The 19,839-nt window shown below is 41.3% G+C and overlaps 1 protein-coding gene across 10 annotated transcripts in view; it reads right to left on the bottom strand.

The window, feature by feature from the left end:
* Positions 1-19,839, bottom strand: part of LOC105488236 (NOP2/Sun RNA methyltransferase 6) — a 123,686-nt gene that overhangs the window by 66,997 nt on the left and 36,850 nt on the right. For all 10 annotated transcript variants that reach the window (XM_011752126.3, XM_011752130.3, XM_071070420.1 and 7 more), the window contains one exon: positions 4,513-4,657. In XM_011752126.3, coding sequence (XP_011750428.2) covers positions 4,513-4,657 — 145 coding nt within the window. The remainder of the gene's footprint in view (positions 1-4,512; positions 4,658-19,839) is intronic.

Genomic DNA, 19,839 nt, shown 5'->3' with positions numbered 1-19,839 from the left:
GTGCGCAGTCCCATCGACCACCCAAGTGTTGAGGAGTGCAGGCGCAGCTCGGGACTGGCAGGTAGCTCTACCTGCAGCCCTGGTGCAGGATCCCATAGGTGAAGCCAGCTGGGCTCCTGAGTCTAGTGGGAACATGGAGAACTTTTATGTCTAGCTAAGGGATCGTAAAGACACCATTCAGCACTCTGTATCTAGCTCAGGATTTGTGAATATACCATTCAGTACTCTGTATCTAGCTAAGCTATTGGGGACTCGGAGAACTTTCTGTCTAGTACTCTGTGTCTAGCTAAAGGATTGTAAACACACCAATCAGCACTCTGTGTCTAGCTCAGGGTTTGTAAATACACCAATTGATACTCTGTATCTAGCTAACCTAGTGGGGACCTGGAGAACTTTTCTGTCTCGCACTCTGTGTCTAGCTCAAGGATTGTAAACACACCAATCAGCACTCTGTCAAAACGGACCAAACGGCTCTCTGTAAAATGGACCAATCAGCTCTCTGTAAAACAGACCAATCAGCTCTCTGTAAAATGGACCAATCAGCAGGATGTGGGTGGGGTCACATGAGGGAATAAAAGCAGGCTGCCCAAGTCAGCAGTGGTAACCTGCTCGGGTCCCCTTCCACACTGGTGGAAGCTTTGTTCTTTTGCTCATTGCAATAAATCTTGCTGCTGCTCACTCTTTGGGTCCACACCACTTTTATGAGCTGTAACACTCACCACGAAGGTCTGCAGCTTCACTCCTGAAGCCAGCGAGACCACGAACCCACCCACCGGGAGGAACAAACAACTCCAGGCGCGCCGCTTTTAAGAGCTGTAACACTCACTGCGAAGGTCTGCAGCTTCACTCCTGTCAGCGAGACCATGAACCCACCAGAAGGAAGAAGCTCCAAACACATCTGAACGTCTGAAGGAACAAACTCCGGACACACCATCTTTAAGAACTGTAACACTCACTGTGAGGGTCCGTGGCTTCATTCTTGAAGTCAGCGAGACCAAGAACCCACCAATTCCGGACACACTACGAGCTCCATGAGAAGAATCAGCTAAACCAAAGACCAGAGAAGTTTATGAGAGAATCAAGGTATGAGACAGTGAGAAGAGCCTTCTAGGTTGGGAAAAACCTCACAGACTGGTCAGAAAGATGACCTATGCAAAGGATCTCATATTCATTGGATCAGATGGTGGGGCAACTTATGTCCCAGGGCACTGTTGAAAAGAATAAAGCAATCAATCTGCAATTAGTGGAGGGTAACAGTACTTTGTAATGCCAACTGAAGCACACAGTTTAACACAAAGAGCAGGGAAAGAGACAAAGTGAGCCCTGCTAAAACTAAAACCACTGTGATCCCAGGATTACTATGCCCATGTCAAAAAAGCCACTGAAGAATGACATCTCAGCTGCACATGCTGAAGGAATACAGTTTACCAAAATAGTGTCATAGAGCCATGACAGTAAACAAATAAGCAAACTATCACCACAAGCCTGGGGAGGAGAATTAGCATTCAAGTTGTTACAATGTATTTGTCAGGCCTGTGAGCTGAAGCTCAGCCACTATAACCCCTGTGACCTGCACATACACATCCAGGTGGCCTGCAGGAGCCAAGAAGTCTGGAGCAAAGAAAAACCACAAAGAAGTAAAACAGCCAGTTCCTGCCTTAACTGATTAACTAAAATTATACTATTTTACTATTGTGACTTGTCCTTGCGCTACCTTAGTTGATGAACTTTGTGACGTTCTTCTTCTGGACAATAAGTCTTATGATCTCTCCACCATGCATCTTGCAACCCCTCCTCTGCTAACAATAGATAACCACCTTTTACTGTAATTTGCCCTTACCTACCCAACTCCTATAAAGCAACCCTTTCCCCATCTCCCTTTGCTGACTCTTTTTGGACTCAGCCCACCCACTCCCAGGTGAATTAAAAGCTTTATTGCTCACACAAAGCCTGTTTGGTGTCTCTTCACACGGATGCACTTGACAGTATTACCTAAAATGTGCCGGTTTTCAGTCGGAAAAAAAATAAGAGATATGCGAAGAAAAAGGAAAGTGTGACCCGTTGGTAGGGGAAATAAAAGCAGCAAACAAAAGTTAACTTTGAGAGAGTTTAGCTGCCAGATTTAGTAGGCAACAACTTTAAAGCAGCCAATAAAAATATGTTCAAAGAATTAAAGCAAAGGAAAACATGCTTAAAAAAGTAAAGGGAGATATGGTCGTCATGTTTCATCAAATAGAGAATATCGACAGAGGGAAATTTTTAAAAAAGGAAATCAATATGTTGAAAGTACAATTCTTAAAAATTCCACTAGAGGGGCTCAAACAGGCTGACAGAAAAAAATGAGTGTACTTGAAGACAGATGAATACAGATTACGTACTCTTGTAACTGAGTGCTTGCATTTTTCCAAGAAAAAAGGAATGAATTACTATTTTAAAATTTATTTTCTGTTATCTTCTCCCCTTTCCCCATTCCTGTTTGTTTCCTACTTAGCCCTTCAGAAATGCAAATTTAACCTTTTACACACTTTCCCCTCACCAGACATTCTCCGCAGGGCAAGTTCTTCTAACTAAGCCTCCAAGACACATCTCTCCTAGAGAATTAACAGTTAATTTGCAGACCAAACCATACTGGCCAGCGAACTTTCACCCCCAGGAGGTGGTCTTGAAACTTCCACCCTCGAGGGGTTGCCACTCTTGTGGGGAGTAGGGGGGACTTCCATCCACCAGGAGAACATATCCAAATCATGCCGGCTTGGCCACTATTACAACTTATTTCTGCCCAGGAAGGTGCCAATTAAACTGTTAGATTAGGCACCAGCTAGCAGTGGGAGCCCTGCCCTCCTTCACTTCCCCATTTACCTTATAAAAGTGTCTGCTTTCTGCTCCAAAGGTGAAGCAGCACATATAAAGGCAGGATGCTTTGTGCCTCATTCCCTAAGCTAGCTTTGGAATAAACCATTTTCCTTGTACCAGATCTTACTCTTGTTAATCAGACTCTAAATGCAGCATGCAGCTAACCTGCTTTTTGGTTATAATCTGAAGGTCAGAGAGATATAACAATGAAGACAAATTACCATAAACTTCAGAGAAATGTGTGACATTATTAAGACAACTTAGGCATTATTAACACAACTTAGGTAGTCCCAAAAGGAAAGAAAGAAAAAAAGGTAGGAAAATATTCAAAAAATTATGGCTGAAAATGACCCATATTTGATGAAAAGCAATCTACACATCCAAAAGGAACAACTAGCTCTGAGGTGGACAAATGCAAAAAGATCCACAACCAGATACATCATTGTAAAAATGTTGAAAGTCAAAAGAAAAGAGAAAATGTTAAAGGCAGCAAGGGAAAAACAACTCGTCATGTACTAGGGAAGTGTAAAAGATTAGCAGGTGATGGTTAATCTAGAACAATGGAGCCCCAAAGATGGTAACATGACATATTCAAAGTAGAGAAAGAAAAAAAGAAGAAAAACCTGTCAACCAAGAATTTAATATTCAGTAAAACTATCTTTCAAAAATAAAGACCTATTTCAAAATAGGTCTTTCAAAAGTAGAGACCTATTTTTAAAAAAAGAGAAAGAGAAGGACCTAACAGACATATAAATAGCCAACAGGTATATGAAAAAATGCCCAACATCACTAATCATCAGGAAAATGCAAATCAAAACCACAATGAGATATCACCTCACCCCAGTTAAAATGGCTATCATAAAAACACACATATAAAATAATATATGCTGGCAAGGATGCAGAGAAAAGCAAACTCTTTTACACTGTTGGTAAGAATGTAAATTAATACAGCCATTATGTAAAATAGTATGGAGGTTCTTCAAAAATAAATAGAACTACCATATTATCCAGTAATCCTACTACGGGGCATACAGAAAAAGGAATTTAAATCAGCATGTCAAAGAGATATCTGCACTCTCATCCCAACAGTCAAGATACGGAATCCATCAAGAAATGAATGGATAAAGAAAATGTGGTACATATACACAATGGAATACCATTCAACCTTTAAAACAAAAAGAAATTATGTCATTTGCAACAAAATAGATAAACCTGGAAGACATTATATTATGCTAACTGAAACAAGCCAGGCAGTGAAGGACAAATATTACAGGATCTCACTTAAGTGGGGAATCTAAAAAAGTCAAACTCAGAAACAGAGTAGAATAGTGGCTACCAGAGGCTGGGGGAGGAAGGAGGAGAAAAGAATGGGGAGAAGTTGTTTAAAGGGTACAAAGTTTCAGTTGGACAGGAGGAGTAAGTTTTTGAGATCTACTGCACAGCATGGTGACTATACTAATGTATTTTGTTATTTCAAAGCTGCTAAGAGAGTAAATTTCAAATTCCCACAAGGATAAGTACAGTGATGGATATGTTAATTAGGTTGCTTTAATCATTTCACATTGTATACAAAATCATATACATGTCAAAACATCACACTGTATGCAACAAATATATATGATTTGTCAATTAAAAAGTAAGAAAATCAAAATATCTCACCTTCTGTGTCCTCCACCATATCAAGTTTAACCGCCTTTGTTCCATCAAAACAAAATGCCCTGATGGAATTCAGCCCTAACAATAAGGCATTCTGCTTTATTTTTTCTACTTTGCTGAAGATTTTATCCAGTGCTATAACTTCTCCCTAAAAAAAAAAAACAAAACACACACACAGAGAAAAAAAAAAAAAGAACACTATAAATCCAAAGCAGTCAAGTCATAAAATCAATGAGAAAAATTGATGAAAAATTATGGTCTTTTCCACCATCCTCCCATCCCTACTTTAAAACCTCTATCCATTAACCAAATATATGTGTCCGGAATTTATTCCTTCCAGTGGGTTCTTGGTCTCTCTGACTTCAGGAATGAAGCCACTGGATGGGTGTGGTGGCTCACGCCTCTAATCCCAGCAGTTTGGGAGGCCGAGGCGGGCAGATCATGAGGTCAGGAGATTGAGACCATCCTGGCTAACAAGGTGAAACCCCGTCTCTACTAAAAACACAAAAAATTAGCCGGGTGTGGTGGCACGCGCCTGTAGTCCCAGCTACTCAGGAGGCTGAGGCAGGAGAATGGTGTGAAATTGGGAGATGGAGCTTGCAGTGAGCCGAGATCGCACCACTGTACTCTAGGCTGGGCGACAGAGCAAGACTCATCTCAAAAAAATTAAAAAATAAATAAATAAATAATTTTTAAAAACATAAAAAAAAAGAAAGAAGCTGCAGACCCTCATGGTGTTACAGTTTTTAAGGATGGTGTGTCTGGAGTTTGTTCCTCCAGATGCTCAGATGTGTCTACTGTTTCTTCCTTCCGGGGGGGTTCGTGGTCTTGCTAACTTCAGGAGTGAAGTCACAGACTTTCGCAGTGAGTGTTATAGCTCATAAAGGCCGTGCAGACCCAAAGAGTGAGCAGCAGCAGGATTTATCATGAAGAGCAAAAGAACAAAGCTTTCACAGCGTGGAAAGGAACCCCAGCGGGTTGCCGCTGCTGGCTCAGGTGGCCAAGCTTTTATTCCCTTATTTGGCCCCGCCCACATCCTGCTGATTGATCCATTTGACAGAGCGCTGATTGGTCCATTTTACAGAGCACTGACTGGTCCATTGGTGCGTTGGTGCGTTTACAATCCTTTAGCTAGACACAGAGCACTGATTGGTGCGTTTACAATCCTCTAGCTCGACAAAAAAGTTCTCCAAGTCCTCACTCCACCCAGGAAGTCCAGCTGGCTTCACTTCTCATGTATATCCAATTTACATTAAATACTTGTGTCATTCCATTAAGAAAATACACATTCTTGCCAGAAAAATAATCTTATAATGACTAGCAACTTTTAATCAACAAAACTCAAAACCAAGAAGTATTTGTAATCTTCTAAAGAAACTTAAAAACACCCACTGGAGGCAAACATTAAAAATCACCAATTTGATGTGCCTTGTTCACCTCTGGACAAACACGAGCTAATGCTATTAGACAACGGCCTTAAAGTGCTTTGAGATGCAAATGAATGCTACTTGTAAAATTGGTCATTTTAATATTTTCCAGCTAGCCACATAAAATTCCTGTGAATTCTGGCAACCAAAACTGGAAAAATATGAGCCAAAACCTCTGTATAGCATAGCAAAATATTCTGGTGTGGTATAAAACGCAGTTCAAGAAAATTTTATGTAGTAACACTTTAAGTCAAAGTCAATAAAGATAAGAGGTAAAAATTTCGGAGGGCCAAGATACCTAAATAGAAACAGCTCCAGTCTGCAGTCTCCCAGCAAGACCAACGCAGAAGGCTAGTGATTTCTGCATTTCTAACTGAGGTACCCAGTTCATCTCATTGGGACTGTTAGGCAGTGGGTGCAAACCATGGAGAGCAAGCAGAAGTAGGGTTGGGCATCATTTATCCAGGAAGTGCAAGCAGCTGGGGGACCTCCCTCCCCCAGTCAAGGGAAGCTGTGAGGAACAAACTATGCTACCTATCCTGGGTACTATGCTTTTCCCATGGTTTTTGCAATCCACAGATCAGGATATTCCCTCATGAGCCTACACAAGAACCCTGGGTTTCAAGCACAAAACTGGGCAGCCATTTGGGCAGGCACCAGGCTAGCTGCAGGAGTTTTTTTTGTATGCCAGTGGCACCTGGAACCCCGGTGAGACAGAACCGTTTACTCCCCTGGGAAGGGGGCTGATACCAGGGAGCCAAGTGGTCTCACTCAGCAGGTCCCACTGTCATGGAGCCCAGCAAGCTAAAAATCACTGGCTTGAAATTCTCACAGCCAGAACAGCAGTCTGAAGTCAACATGGGACGATCGAGCTTGGTAGGCATCCACCATTATGAGTCTTCAGTAGGCTGTTTTCCCCTGACAATGCTAAGAAAACTGGAAGGTTTGGACTGGGCAGAATTGACCACAGTGCAGCAAAGCGGTTGTGGCCACACTGCTTCTCTAGATTCCTCCTCACAGGGCAGGGCATCTCTGAAGGAAAGGCAGCAGCCCTACTCAGGGGCTTACAGATAAAACTCTCATCTCCCTGAGACAGAGCACCTGCAGGGGGAGGTGGCTGTGGGCGCAGCTTCAGCGGACTTAATCTTTCCAGCCTGCCGCCTCTGAAGAGAGAAGCTGATCCTGACAAAGGGGATTCTCCAAGCACAGTGTACCAGCTCTGCTAAGGGACAGATTGCCTCAAGTGGGTCCCTGATCCTCATGCCTCCTGACTAGGAGAGACCACCCAAAAGGGGTTAACAGACACCTCATGCAGGAGAGCTCTGGCTACTAGCATCAGGGCAGTGCCCTCTGGGATGAACCTTCCAGAGGAAGGAGCAAGCAGCAATCTTTGCTGTTCTGCAGCCTCCACTGGTGATACCCGGGCAAACAGGGCCTGGGGTGGACCTCCAGTAAACCACAGCAGACCTCCAGAGGAGGGGCCTGACTCTTAGAAGAAAAACTAACAAACAGAAAGCAACAATATCAACAAAAAAGACCCCCCACAACAATCCCATGCAAAGGTCATCAGCCTCAAAGATCAAAGGTATATAAATCCATGAAGATAAGGAAAAGCCAGCACAAAAATGCTGAAAATTCCAAAAACCAGAATGCCTCTTCTCCAAATAATCGCAACTTCTCTCCAGCAAGGGAACAAAACTGGATAGAGAATGAGATTGACAAACTGACAGAAGTAGGCCTCAGAAGGTGGGTAATAACATACTTCTCCGAGCTAAAGGAGCATGTTCTAACCCAACACAAGGAAGCTAAGAACCTTGATAAAAGGTTACAGGAATGGTTAACTAAAATAACCAGTTTAGAGAGGAACATAAATGACCTGATGGAGCTGAAAAACACAGCACGAGAACTTCTTGAAGCATACACAAGTATCAATAAACAAATCGATCAACTGGAAGGACATCAGAGACTATTTATGCCTTGCTGATATAAGGCATAAAGACAAGATTAGAGAAAAAAGAATGAAAAGGAACAAACAAATCTTTCAAGAAATATGGGACTACGTGTAAAGACCAAAGCCATGATTGACTGGCATACCTGAAAGTGACAGGGAGAATGGACCAAGTTGGAAAACACACTTTAGGATATTATCCAGAAGAACTTCCCCAACCAAGCAAGACAGGCCCACATTCAAATTAAAAAAATACAGGAACACCACTAAGACACCCCTCGAAAAGAGCAACCCCAAGACACATAATCAGATTTTCCAAGGTTGAAACAAAGGTTAAGGGCAGCCAGAAAGGTCAGGTCACCTACAAAGGGAAGCCCATCAGACTAATAGCAGATGTCTCTGCAGAAACCCTACAAGCCAAAATAGAATGGGGGCGAATATTCAACATTCTCAAAGAAAAGAGTTTTCAACCCAGAATTTCACATCCAGCCAAATTAAGTCTCAAAAGCAAAGGAGAAATAAAATCCTTCCCAGGCAAGCAAATGCTGAGGGATTTTGTCACCACCAGACCTGCCTTACAAGAGTTCCTGAAGGAAGCACTAAATATGAAAAGGGAAAACCAGTAACAGCCACTGCAAAAAAACACCAAAATATAAAGATCAATGACACTATGAAGAAACTGCATCAACTAATGTGCAAAATAATGAGCTAGCATCATGATGACAGGATCAAATTCACACCTAACCATATTAACTTTAAATGTAAATGATTAAAGGCCTCAGTTAAAATACACAGCCTGGAGTCAAGACCCATTGGTGTGCTGTATTCAGGAGACCCATCTCATGCAAAGATGCTCAAAATAAAGGAATGGAGGAATATTTACCAAGTAAATGGAAAGGAAAAAAAAGTAGGGGTTGTTATCCTAGTCTCTAGTAAAACAGACTTTAAACCAACAAAAATCAAAAAAGATAAAGAAGGGCATTACATAACGATAAAGGGGTCAATGCAACAAGAAGAGGTAACTATCCTAAATATATATGCACCCAATACAGGAGCACCCAGATTCATAAAACAAGTTCTTAGAGACCTACAAAGAGACTTAGACTCCCACACAATAATAATGGGAGACTTTAACACCCTACTGTTAATATTAGATCAATGAGACAGAAAATTAACAAGGATATTCAGGACTTGAACTCACCTCTGGATCAAGTGAACCTAATAGACATCTACAGAACTCTCCACCCCAAATCAACAGAATATACATTCTTCTCAGAGCCAAATGGCACTTATTCTAAAATCAACCACATAACTGGAAGTAAAACACTCCTCAGCAAATGCAAAAGAATGGAAATAAATAACAGTCTCTCAGACCACAGTGCAATCAAACTAGAACTCAGGATTAAGAAACTCCTCAAGGGGGCGTGCCCAAAATGGCCAAATAGGAACAGCTCCAGCCTCCAGCTCCCAGCATGAGAGACATAGAAGAAGGGTGATTTCTGCATTTTCAACTAAGGTACCGGGTTCATCTCACTAGGGAGTGCCGGAAAATCGGTGCTGGTCAGCTGGTGCAGCCCGACCAGCGAGAGCAGAAGCAGGGCAAGGCATTGCCTCACCTGGAAAGCACAAGGGGGAAGGGAATCCCTTTTCCTAGCCAAGGGAAACTGAGACAGACAACACCTGGAAAATTGGGTAACTCCCACCCTAACACTGCGCTTTACCAAGGGTCTTAGCAAATGGCACACCAGGAGATTATATCCCACACCTGGCCCGGAGAGTCCCACACCCATGGAGCCTCCCTCATTGCTAGCATAGCAGTCTGACATCTAACTGCAACGCAGCAGCAAGGCTGGGGGAGGGACGCCTGCCATTGCTGAGGCTTAAGTGGGTAAACAAAGACACCTGGAAGGTCGAATTGGGTGGAGCTCACCGTAGCTCAAGGAGGTCGGCCTGCCTCTGTAGACTCCTCCTCTGGGGACAGGACATAGCTAAACAAAAAGCAGCAGAAACCTTGGCAGAGGTAAATGCCCCTGTCTGATAGCTTTGAAGAGAGCAGTGGATCTCCCAGCACGGAGGCTGAGATCTGAGAACGGACAGACTGCCTGCTCAAGTGAGTCCCTCACCCCTGAGTAGCCTAACTGGGAGACATCCCCCACAAGGGGCAGACCTACACCTCATACCTCACATGGCGGGGTACACCGCTGAGATGAAGCTTCCAGAGCGAGAATCAGACAGCAACATTCGCTGTGCAGCAATATTCTATCTTCTGTAGCATCTGCTGCCGATACCCAGGCAAACAGGGTCTAGAGTGGACCCCAAGCATCTTCTGTAGCATCCGCTGCCGATACCCAGGCAAACAGGGTCTAGAGTGGACCCCAAGCAAACTCCAACAGACCTACAGCTGAGAGCCCTTACTGTTAGAAGGAAAACTAACAAACAGAAAGGACACCCACACCAAAACCCCATCAGTACGTCACCATCATCAAAGACCAAAGGCAGATAAAACCACAAATATGGGGAAAAAGCAGGGCAGAAAAGCTGGAAATTCAAAAAATCAGAGCGCATCTCCCCCTCCAAAGGAACACAGCTCATCGCCAGTGACAGAACAAAGCTGGACGGAGAATGACATTGACAAGTTGAGAGAAGAAGGCTTCGGTCGATCAAACTTCTCAGAGCTAAAGGAGGAACTACGTAACCAGCACAAAGAAACTAAAAACCTTGAAAAAAGAATGGATGAATGGATAACTAGAATAATCAATGCAGAGAAGACTTTAAAGAACTGATAGAGATGAAAACCATGACATGAGAAATACTTGACAAATGCACAAGCTTCAGTAACTGACTCAATCAACTGGAAGAAAGCGATTGAAGATCAAATGAATGAAATGAAGCGAGAAGAGAAGTGTGGAGAAAAAAGAGTAAAAAGAAATGAACAAAGCCTCCAAGAAGTATGGGATTATGTGAAGACCAAATCTATGTCAGATTGGTGTGCCTGAAAGAGATGGGGAAAATCGAATCAAGTTGGAAAACACTCTGCAGGATATCATCCAGGAGAATTTCCCCAACCTAGTAAGGCAGGCCAACACTCAAATTCAGGAAATACAGAGAACGCCACAAAGATACTCCTCGAGAAGAGCAACTCCAAGACACATAATTGTCAGATTCACCAAAGCTGAAATGAAGGAAAAAATGTTAAGGGCAACCAGAGAGAAAGGTCGGGTTACACACAAAGGGAAGCCCATCAGACTAACAGCTGATCTCTCGGCAGAAACTCTCCAAGCCAGAAGAGAGTGGGGGCCAATATTCAACATTCTTAAAGAAAAGAATTTTAAACCCAGATTTCATATCCAGCCAAACTAAGTTTCATAAGTGAAGGAGAAATAAAATCCTTTACAGATAAGCAAATGCTTAGAGATTTTGTCATCACCAGGCTTGCCCTACAAGAGATCCTGAAGGAAGCACTAAACATGGAAAGGAACAACAGGTACCAGCCATTGCAAAAACATGCCAAAATGTAAAGTCCATTGATGCTAAGAAGAAACTGCATCAACTAGCGAGCAAAATAACCAGCTAATATCATGACAAGATCAACTTCACACATAACAATATTAACCCTAAATGTAAATGGACTAAATGGTCCAATTAAAAGACACAGACTGGCAAATTGGATAAAGAGTCAAGACCCATCAGTTTGCTGTATTCAGGAGACCCATCTCACATGCAGAGACACATATAGGCTCAAAATAAAGGGATGAAGGAAGATCTACCAAGCAAATGGAGAACAAAAAAAAGCAGGGGTTACAATCCTAGACTCTGATAAAACAGACTTTAAAAAATCAAAGATTAAAAGAGACAAAGAAGGCCATTACATAATGGTAAAGGGATCAATTCATCAGGAAGAGCTAACTATCTTAAATATATATGCACCCAATACAGGAGCACCCAGATTCATAAAGCAAGTCCTTAGAGACTTACAAAGAGACTTAGACTCCCATACAATAATAATGGGAGACTTTAATACCCCACTGTCAACATTAGACAGATCAATAAGACAAAAAGTTAACAAGGATATCCAGGAATTGAACTCAACTCTGCACCAAGCGGACCTAAGAGACATCTACAGAACTCTCCACCCCAAAGCAGCAGAATATACATTCTTCTCAGCACCACATCGCACTTATTCCAAAATTGACCACATCGCACTTATTCCAAAGTTGGAAGTAAAGCACTCCTCAGCAAATGTACAAGAACAGAAATTATAACAAACTGTCTCTCAGACCACAGGGCAATCAAACTAGAACTCAGGACTAAGAAAATCAAAACCACTCAACTACATGGAAACTGAACAACATGCTCCTGAATGACTACTGGGTACATAACGAAATGAAGGCAGAAATAAAGATGTTCTTTGAAACCAATCAGAACAAAGATACAACATACCAGAATCTCTGGGACACATTTAAAGCAGTGTGTAGAGGGAAATTTATAGCACTAAATGCCCACAAGAGAAAGCTGGAAAGATCTAAAATTGACACCCTAACATCACAATTAAAAGAACTAGAGAAGCAAGAGCAAACACATTCAAAAGCTGGCAGAAGGCATGAAATAACTAAGATCAGAGCAGAACTGAAGGAGATAGAGACACAAAAAACCCTCCAAAAAATCAATGAATTCAGGAGCTGGTTTTTTGAAAAGATCGACAAAATTGATAGACCGCTCACAAGACTAATAAAGAAGAAAAGAGAGAAGAATCAAATCGACGCAATAAAAAATGATAAAGGGGATATCACCACCGACCCCACAGAAATACAAACTACCATCAAAGAATACTATAAACACCTCTATGCAAATAAACTAGAAAACCTAGAAGAAATGGATAATTTCCTGGACACTTACACTCTCCCAAGACTAAACTAGGAAGAAGTTGAATCCCTGAAGAGACCAATAGCAGGCTCTGAAATTGAGGCAATAATTAGTAGCCTACCAACCAAAAAAAGTCCAGGACCAGATGGATTCACAGCCGAATTCTACCAGAGATACAAGGAGGAGCTGGTACCATTCCTTCTGAAATTATTCCAATCAATAAAAAAAAAAGGGAATCCTCCCTAACTCATTTTATGAGGCCAACATCAATCTGATACCAAAGCCTGGCAGAGACACAACAAAAAAAGAGAATTTCAGACCAATATCCTTGATGAACACAAATGCAAAAATCCTCAATAAAATACTGGCAAACAGAATCCAGCAGCACATCAAAAAGCTTATCCACCATGATCAAGTGGGCTTCATCCCTGGGATGCAAGGCTGGTTCAACATATGCAAATCAATAAACATAATCCAGCATATAAACAGAACCAAAGACAAAAACCACATGATTATCTCAATAGATGCAGAAAAGGCCTTTGACAAAATTCAACAGCCCTTCATGCTAAAAACTCTCAATAAATTCGGTATTGATGGAACATATCTCAAAATAATAAGAGCTATTTATGACAAACCCACAGCCAATATCATACTGAATGGGCAAAAACTGGAAGCATTCCCTTTGAAAACTGGCACAAGACAGGGATGCCCTCTCTCACCACTCCTATTCAACATAGTGTTGGAAGTTCTGGCTAGGGCAATCAGGCAAGAGAAAGAAATCAAGGGTATTCAGTTAGGAAAAGAAGTCAAATTGTCCCTGTCTGCAGATGACATGATTGTATATTTAGAAAACCCCATTGTCTCAGCCCAAAATCTCCTTAAGCTGATAAGCAATTTCAGCAAAGTCTCAGGATACAAAATCAATGTGCAAAAATCAAAGCATTCTTATACACCAGTAACAGACAGAGAGCCAAATCATGAATGAACTTCCATTCACAATAGCTTCAAAGAGAATAAAATACCTAGGAATCCAACTTACAAGGGATGTAAAGGACCTCTTCAAGGAGAACTACAAACCACTGCTCAGTGAAATAAAAGAGGACACAAACAAATGGAAGAACATACCATGCTCATGGACAGGAAGAATCAATATTGTGAAAATGGTCATAATGCCCAAGGTAATTTATAGATTCAATGCCATCCCCATTAAGCTACCAGTGAGTTTCTTCACAGAATTGGAAAAAACTGCTTTAAAGTTCATATGGAACCAAAAAAGACCCCGCATTGCCAAGACAATCCTAAGCAAAAAGAACAAAGCTGGAGGCATCACGCTACCTGACTTAAACTATACTACAAGGCTACAGTAACCAAAACAGCATGGTACTGGTACCAAAACAGACATATAGACCAATGGAACAGAACAGAGTCCTCAGAAATAATACCACACATCTACAGCCATCTGATCTTTGACAAACCTGACAAAAACAAGAATTGGGGAAACGAGTCCCTATTTAATAAATGGTGCTGGGAAAATTGGCTAGCCATATGTAGAAAGCTGAGACTGGATCCTTTCCTTACTCCTTATACAAAAATTAAGTCAAGATGGATTAGAGACTTAAATGTTAGACCTAAAACTATAAAAACCCTAGAAGAAAACCTAGGGAATACCATTCAGGGCATAGGCATTGGCAAGGACTTCACGTCTAACACACCAAAAGCAACGGCAACAAAACCATAATTGACAAATGGGATCCAATTAAACTAAAGAGCTTTTGCACAGCAAAAGAAACTACCATCAGAGTGAACAGGCAACCTACAGAATGGGAGAACATTTTTGCAATCTACTCATCTGACAAAGGGCTAATATCCAGGACCTATAAAGAACTCAAACAAATTTACAAGAAAAAAACAAACAACCCCATCAAAAAGTGGGCAAAGGATATGAATAGATACTTCTCAAAAGAAGACAGTCATATGGCCAACAGACACATGAAAAAAATGCTCATCATCACTTGCCATTAGAGAAATGCAAATCAAAACCACAATGAGATACCATCTCACACCAGTTAGAATGGCAATCATTAAAAAGTCAGGAAACAACAGGTGCTGGAGAGGATGTGGAGAAATAGGAACACTTTTACACTGTTGGGGCTGTAAACTAGTTCAACCATTGTGGAAAACAGTGTGGCGATTCCTCAAGGATCTAGAACTAGAAATGCCATGACCCAGCCAACCCATTACTGGGGATATACTCAAAGGATTATAAGTCATGCTGCTATAAAGACACATGCACACATATGTTTATTGCAGCACTGTTCACAATAGCAAAGACTTGGAATCAACCCGAATGTCCATCAGTGACAGACTGGATTAAGAAAATGTGGCACATATGCACCATGGAATACTATGCAGCCATAAAAAACGATGAGTTCGTGTCCTTTGTAGGGACATGGATGCAACTGGAAACCATCATTCTCAGCAAACTATCACAAGAACAGAAAACCAAATACCGCATGTTCTCACTCATAGGTGGGAATTAAACAATGAGATCACTTGGACACAGGAAGGGGAGCATCACACACCGGGTCCTATTGTGGGCAGGGGGTAGTGGGGAGGGATAGCATTAGGAGATATACCTAATGTAAATGAAGAGTTAATGGGTGCAGCACACGAACATTGCACATGTATATATATGTAACAAACCTGCACGTTGTGCACATGTACCCTAGAATTAAAAAAAAAAAACAAAAAACTCACTCAAAACCACACAACTACATGGAAATTGAACAACTTGCTCCTGAATGACTACTGGGTAAATAATAAAATTAAGGCAAAAATAAAGAAGTTATTTGAAACCAATGAGAACAAAGAGACAATGTACCAGAATCTCTGGGACACAGTTAAAGCAGTGTTAAGAGGGAAATTTATAGCACTAAATGCCCACATCAGAAAGCTGGAAAGATCTGAAATCAACACCCAAACATCACAATTAAAAGAACTAGAGGAGCAAGAGCCAACAAAAGCTAGCAGAAAACAAGAAACAACTAAGAGCAGAAATGAAGGAGATAGAGACATGAAAAACCCTTCAAAGAATCAATGAATCCAGGAGCTGGTTTTTTGAAAAGATTAACAAAATAGATAGACCATTATCTAGACTAACACAGAAGAAAAGAGAGAAGAATCAACACAATAAAAAATGATAAAGGGGATATCACTACTGATCCCATGGAAATACAAACTGCCATCAGAGAATACTATAAACACCTCCATGCAAATAACCTAGAAAATCTAGAAGAAATGGATCAATTCCTGGACACATACACCCTCCCAAAACTAAACCAGGAAGAAGTCAAATACCTGAATAGACCAATAACATGTTCTGAAATTGAGTCGGTATAGCCTACCAACCAAAAAAAGCCCAGGACCAGATGGATTCATAACCAAATTCTATCAGAGGTACCAAGAGAAGCTGGCACCATTTCTTCTGAAATGATTCCAAACAATAGAAAATTATTCCTAACTCATTTTAAGAGGCCAGCATCATCCTGATACCAAAACCTGGCAGATACACAACAAAACAAGAAAATTTCAGGCCAATATCCTTGATGAATATCAATGCAAAAATCCTCAATAGAATATTGGCAAACCGGATCCAGCAGTACATCAGAGAGCTTATCCACCACAATCAAGTCAGCTTCATCCCAGGGATGCAAGGCTGGTTCAACATACTCAAATCAATAAACGTAATCCCACATGATTATCTCAATAGATACAGAAAAGGCCTTTGATAAAATTCAACATCCCTTCATGTTAAAAACTCTCAATAAACTAGGTATTGATGGAACATCTCAAAATAATGAGAGCTATTTGTGAGAAACCCATAGCCAATATCATACTGAATGGGCAAAAGCTGGAAGCATTACCTTTGAAAACCAGCAGGAGACAAGGATGCCCTCTCTCACCACTCCTATTCAACACAGTATTGCAAGTTCTGGCCAGGCTAATCAGGCAAGAGAAAGAAATAAAGAGTATTCAAATAGGAAGAGAGGAAGTCAAGTTGTCTCTGTTTGCAGATGACATGACTGTATATGTAGAAAACCCCATCATCTCAGCTCAAAAACTACATAAGCTGATAAGTAACTTCAGCAGCCTCAGGATACAAAATCAGTATGCAAAAATCACAAGCATTCCTTTACACCACCAACAGACAAGCAGAGAGCCAAATCATGAGTGAACTCCCATTCACAATTGCTACTAAGAGAATAGAATACCTAGAAATACAACTTACAAGGGATGTGAAGGACCTCTTCAAGGAGAACTACAAACCACTATTCACGGAAATAAGAGAGGACACAAACAAATGGAAACAAATTCCACACTCATGGATAGGAAGAATCAATTATGTGAAAATGCCATAATGCCCAAAGTAATTTATAGATTCAATGCTATTCCCATCAAGCAAAGACTGACTTTCTTAGCAGAATTAGAAAAAAACTACTTTAAACTTCACATGGAACAAAAAAAGGGCCCATATAGCCAAGACAATCCTAAGCAAAAAGAACAACAATGGAGGCATCACACTACCTGACTTCAAACTATACTACAAGGCTACAGTAACCAAAACAGCATGGTACTAGTACCAAAACAGATATATAGACCAATGGAACAGAACAGAGACCTCAGAAATAACAACACACATCTACAACCATCAGATCTTTGACAAACCTGACAAAAACAAGCAATGGTGAAAGTATTCCCTATTTAATAAATGGTGCTGGGAAAACTGGCTGTCCATATGCAGAAAACAGAAACTGGACCCTTTCCTTACACAAGTATTAACTCAAGATGGATTAAAGACTTAAATATAATACCCAAAACCATAAAAACCCTAGAAAAAAACCTAGGCAATACCATTCAGGACACAGGCATAGGAAAAAACTTCATGACTAAATCACCAAAAGCAATGGCAACAAAAGCCAAAATTCACAAATGGGATCTAATTAAACTACAGAGCTTCTGCACAGCAAAAGAAACTATCGTCACAGTGAACAGGCAACCTATAGAATGGGAGAAAATTTTTGCAATCTACCCATCTGACAAAGGTCTAATATCCAGAATCTACAAGGAACTTAAACAAATTTACAAGAAAAAAAAACAACCCCATCAAAAAGTAGATGAAGGATATGAACAGACACTTCTCAAAAGACAACATTTACGCAGCCAACAAACACATGAAAAAATGCCCATCATCACTGGTCATTAGAGAAATGCAAATTAAAACCACAATGAGATACCATCTCACACCAGTTAGAATGTCAGTTGAAAAGTCAGGAAACAACAGTTGCTGGCAAGGATGTGGAGAAATAGGAATGCTTTTACACTGTTGGTGGGATTGTAAATTAGTTCAACCACTGTGGAAGACAGTGTGGCGATTCCTCAAGGATCTAGAACCAGAAATACCATTTGACCCAGCAATCCCATTACTGGACATATACCCAAAGGATTATAAATCATTCTACTATAAAGACACATGCACACGTATGTTTACTGCAGCACTATTCACAATAGCAAAGACATGGAACTAACCCAAATGCCCATCAATGACAGACTGGATAAAGAAAATGTGGCACATATACACCATGAATACAAAGCAGCCATAAAAAACAATGAGTTCCTGTCCTTTGCAGGGACATGGATTAAGCTGGAAGCTATCATTCTCAGCAGACTAACACAGGAACAGAAAACCAAACACTGCATGTTCTCACTCATAAGTGGGAGTTGAACAATGAGAACACATGGACACAGGGAGGGGACTATCACACACGGGGACCTGTCGGAGGGTTGGAGGCAAGGGGAGGGATAGCATTAGGACAAATACCTAAAGCATGTGGGGCATAAAACCTAGATAACGGGTTGATAGGTACAGCCAACCACCATGGCGCATGTATACCTATGTAAGAAACCTGCACATTCTGCAGGTGTATTGCAGAACTTAAAGCACAATTTAAAACAAAAAAAAACAACAAAACAAAACAAAACAAAACAAAACAAAACAGGCCGGGCGCAGTGGCTCAAGCCTGTAATCCCAGCACTTTGGGAGGCCGAGACGGGCGGATCACGAGGTCAGGAGATCGAGACCATCCTGGCTAACCCGGCGAAACCCTGTCTCTACTAAAAAATACAAAAAACTAGCCAGGCGAGGTGGCGGGCGCCTGTAGTCCCAGATACTCGGGAGGCTGAGGCAGGAGAATGGTGTAAACCCGGGAGGCGGAGCTTGCAGTGAGCTGAGATCCAGACACTACACTCCAGCCTGGGCGACACAGTGAGACTCCGTCTCAAAAAAAAAAAAAAAAAGAGGCCAAAATGTTAAGAATGCATTGTGGGCCGGGTGCAGTGGCTCATGCCTGTAATGCCAGCACTTTGGGAGGCTGATGCAGGCAGATCACTTGAGGCCAGGAGTTTGAAACCAGCCTGACCAACATGGTGAAACCCTGTCTCTACTAAAAATACAAAAATTATTTGGGCGTGGTGGTGTGCACCTGTAATTCCCACTACTTGGGAGGCTGAGGCATGAGAATCACTGGAACTTGGGAGGCGGAGGTTGCAGTAAGGCCAAGATTGGGCCACAGTGCACTCCAGCCAGAGCAACAGAGCAACAAAGAAAGAGAGAAAGAGAGAAAGAGAGAAAGAAAGAAAGAAAGAAAGAAAGAAAGAAAGAAAGAAAGAAAGAAAGAAAGCAAGCAAGCCAGCCAGCCAGCCAGCCAGCCAGCCAGCCAGCCTTGTGACATTCATGTATTTTAAAACATTCTATGAAATGAAATTGCAAATACAGTGAGAATGACTCTTCTATGTATTTTCTTGCTTTTTTTCCCCTTTCTTTTATACTGCCCTTGTATGCCATATGCAGCAATGGCATAGCCTACAGTGCAGAAAATTTGTAAATATTCCTCAAATACTACCAGGTTTAGTGATAGACACTTTCAATTAATATCTTGATGAGCAGGAAAACCATTTAAAGTGATTTGAGCTCGAAAAGTGGTCAACAGCTAGAATAAGGTTCAAACGTATTACACAGTAAAGGAGAAACTAGCT

Source organism: Macaca nemestrina, chromosome 9 (genome assembly GCF_043159975.1).
Source record: "Macaca nemestrina isolate mMacNem1 chromosome 9, mMacNem.hap1, whole genome shotgun sequence".
NCBI classification, from domain to species: Eukaryota; Metazoa; Chordata; class Mammalia; order Primates; family Cercopithecidae; genus Macaca; species Macaca nemestrina.
The sequence above is the reverse complement of the archived record's forward strand: the minus strand, read 5'-3'. Positions and strand labels throughout refer to the sequence as shown.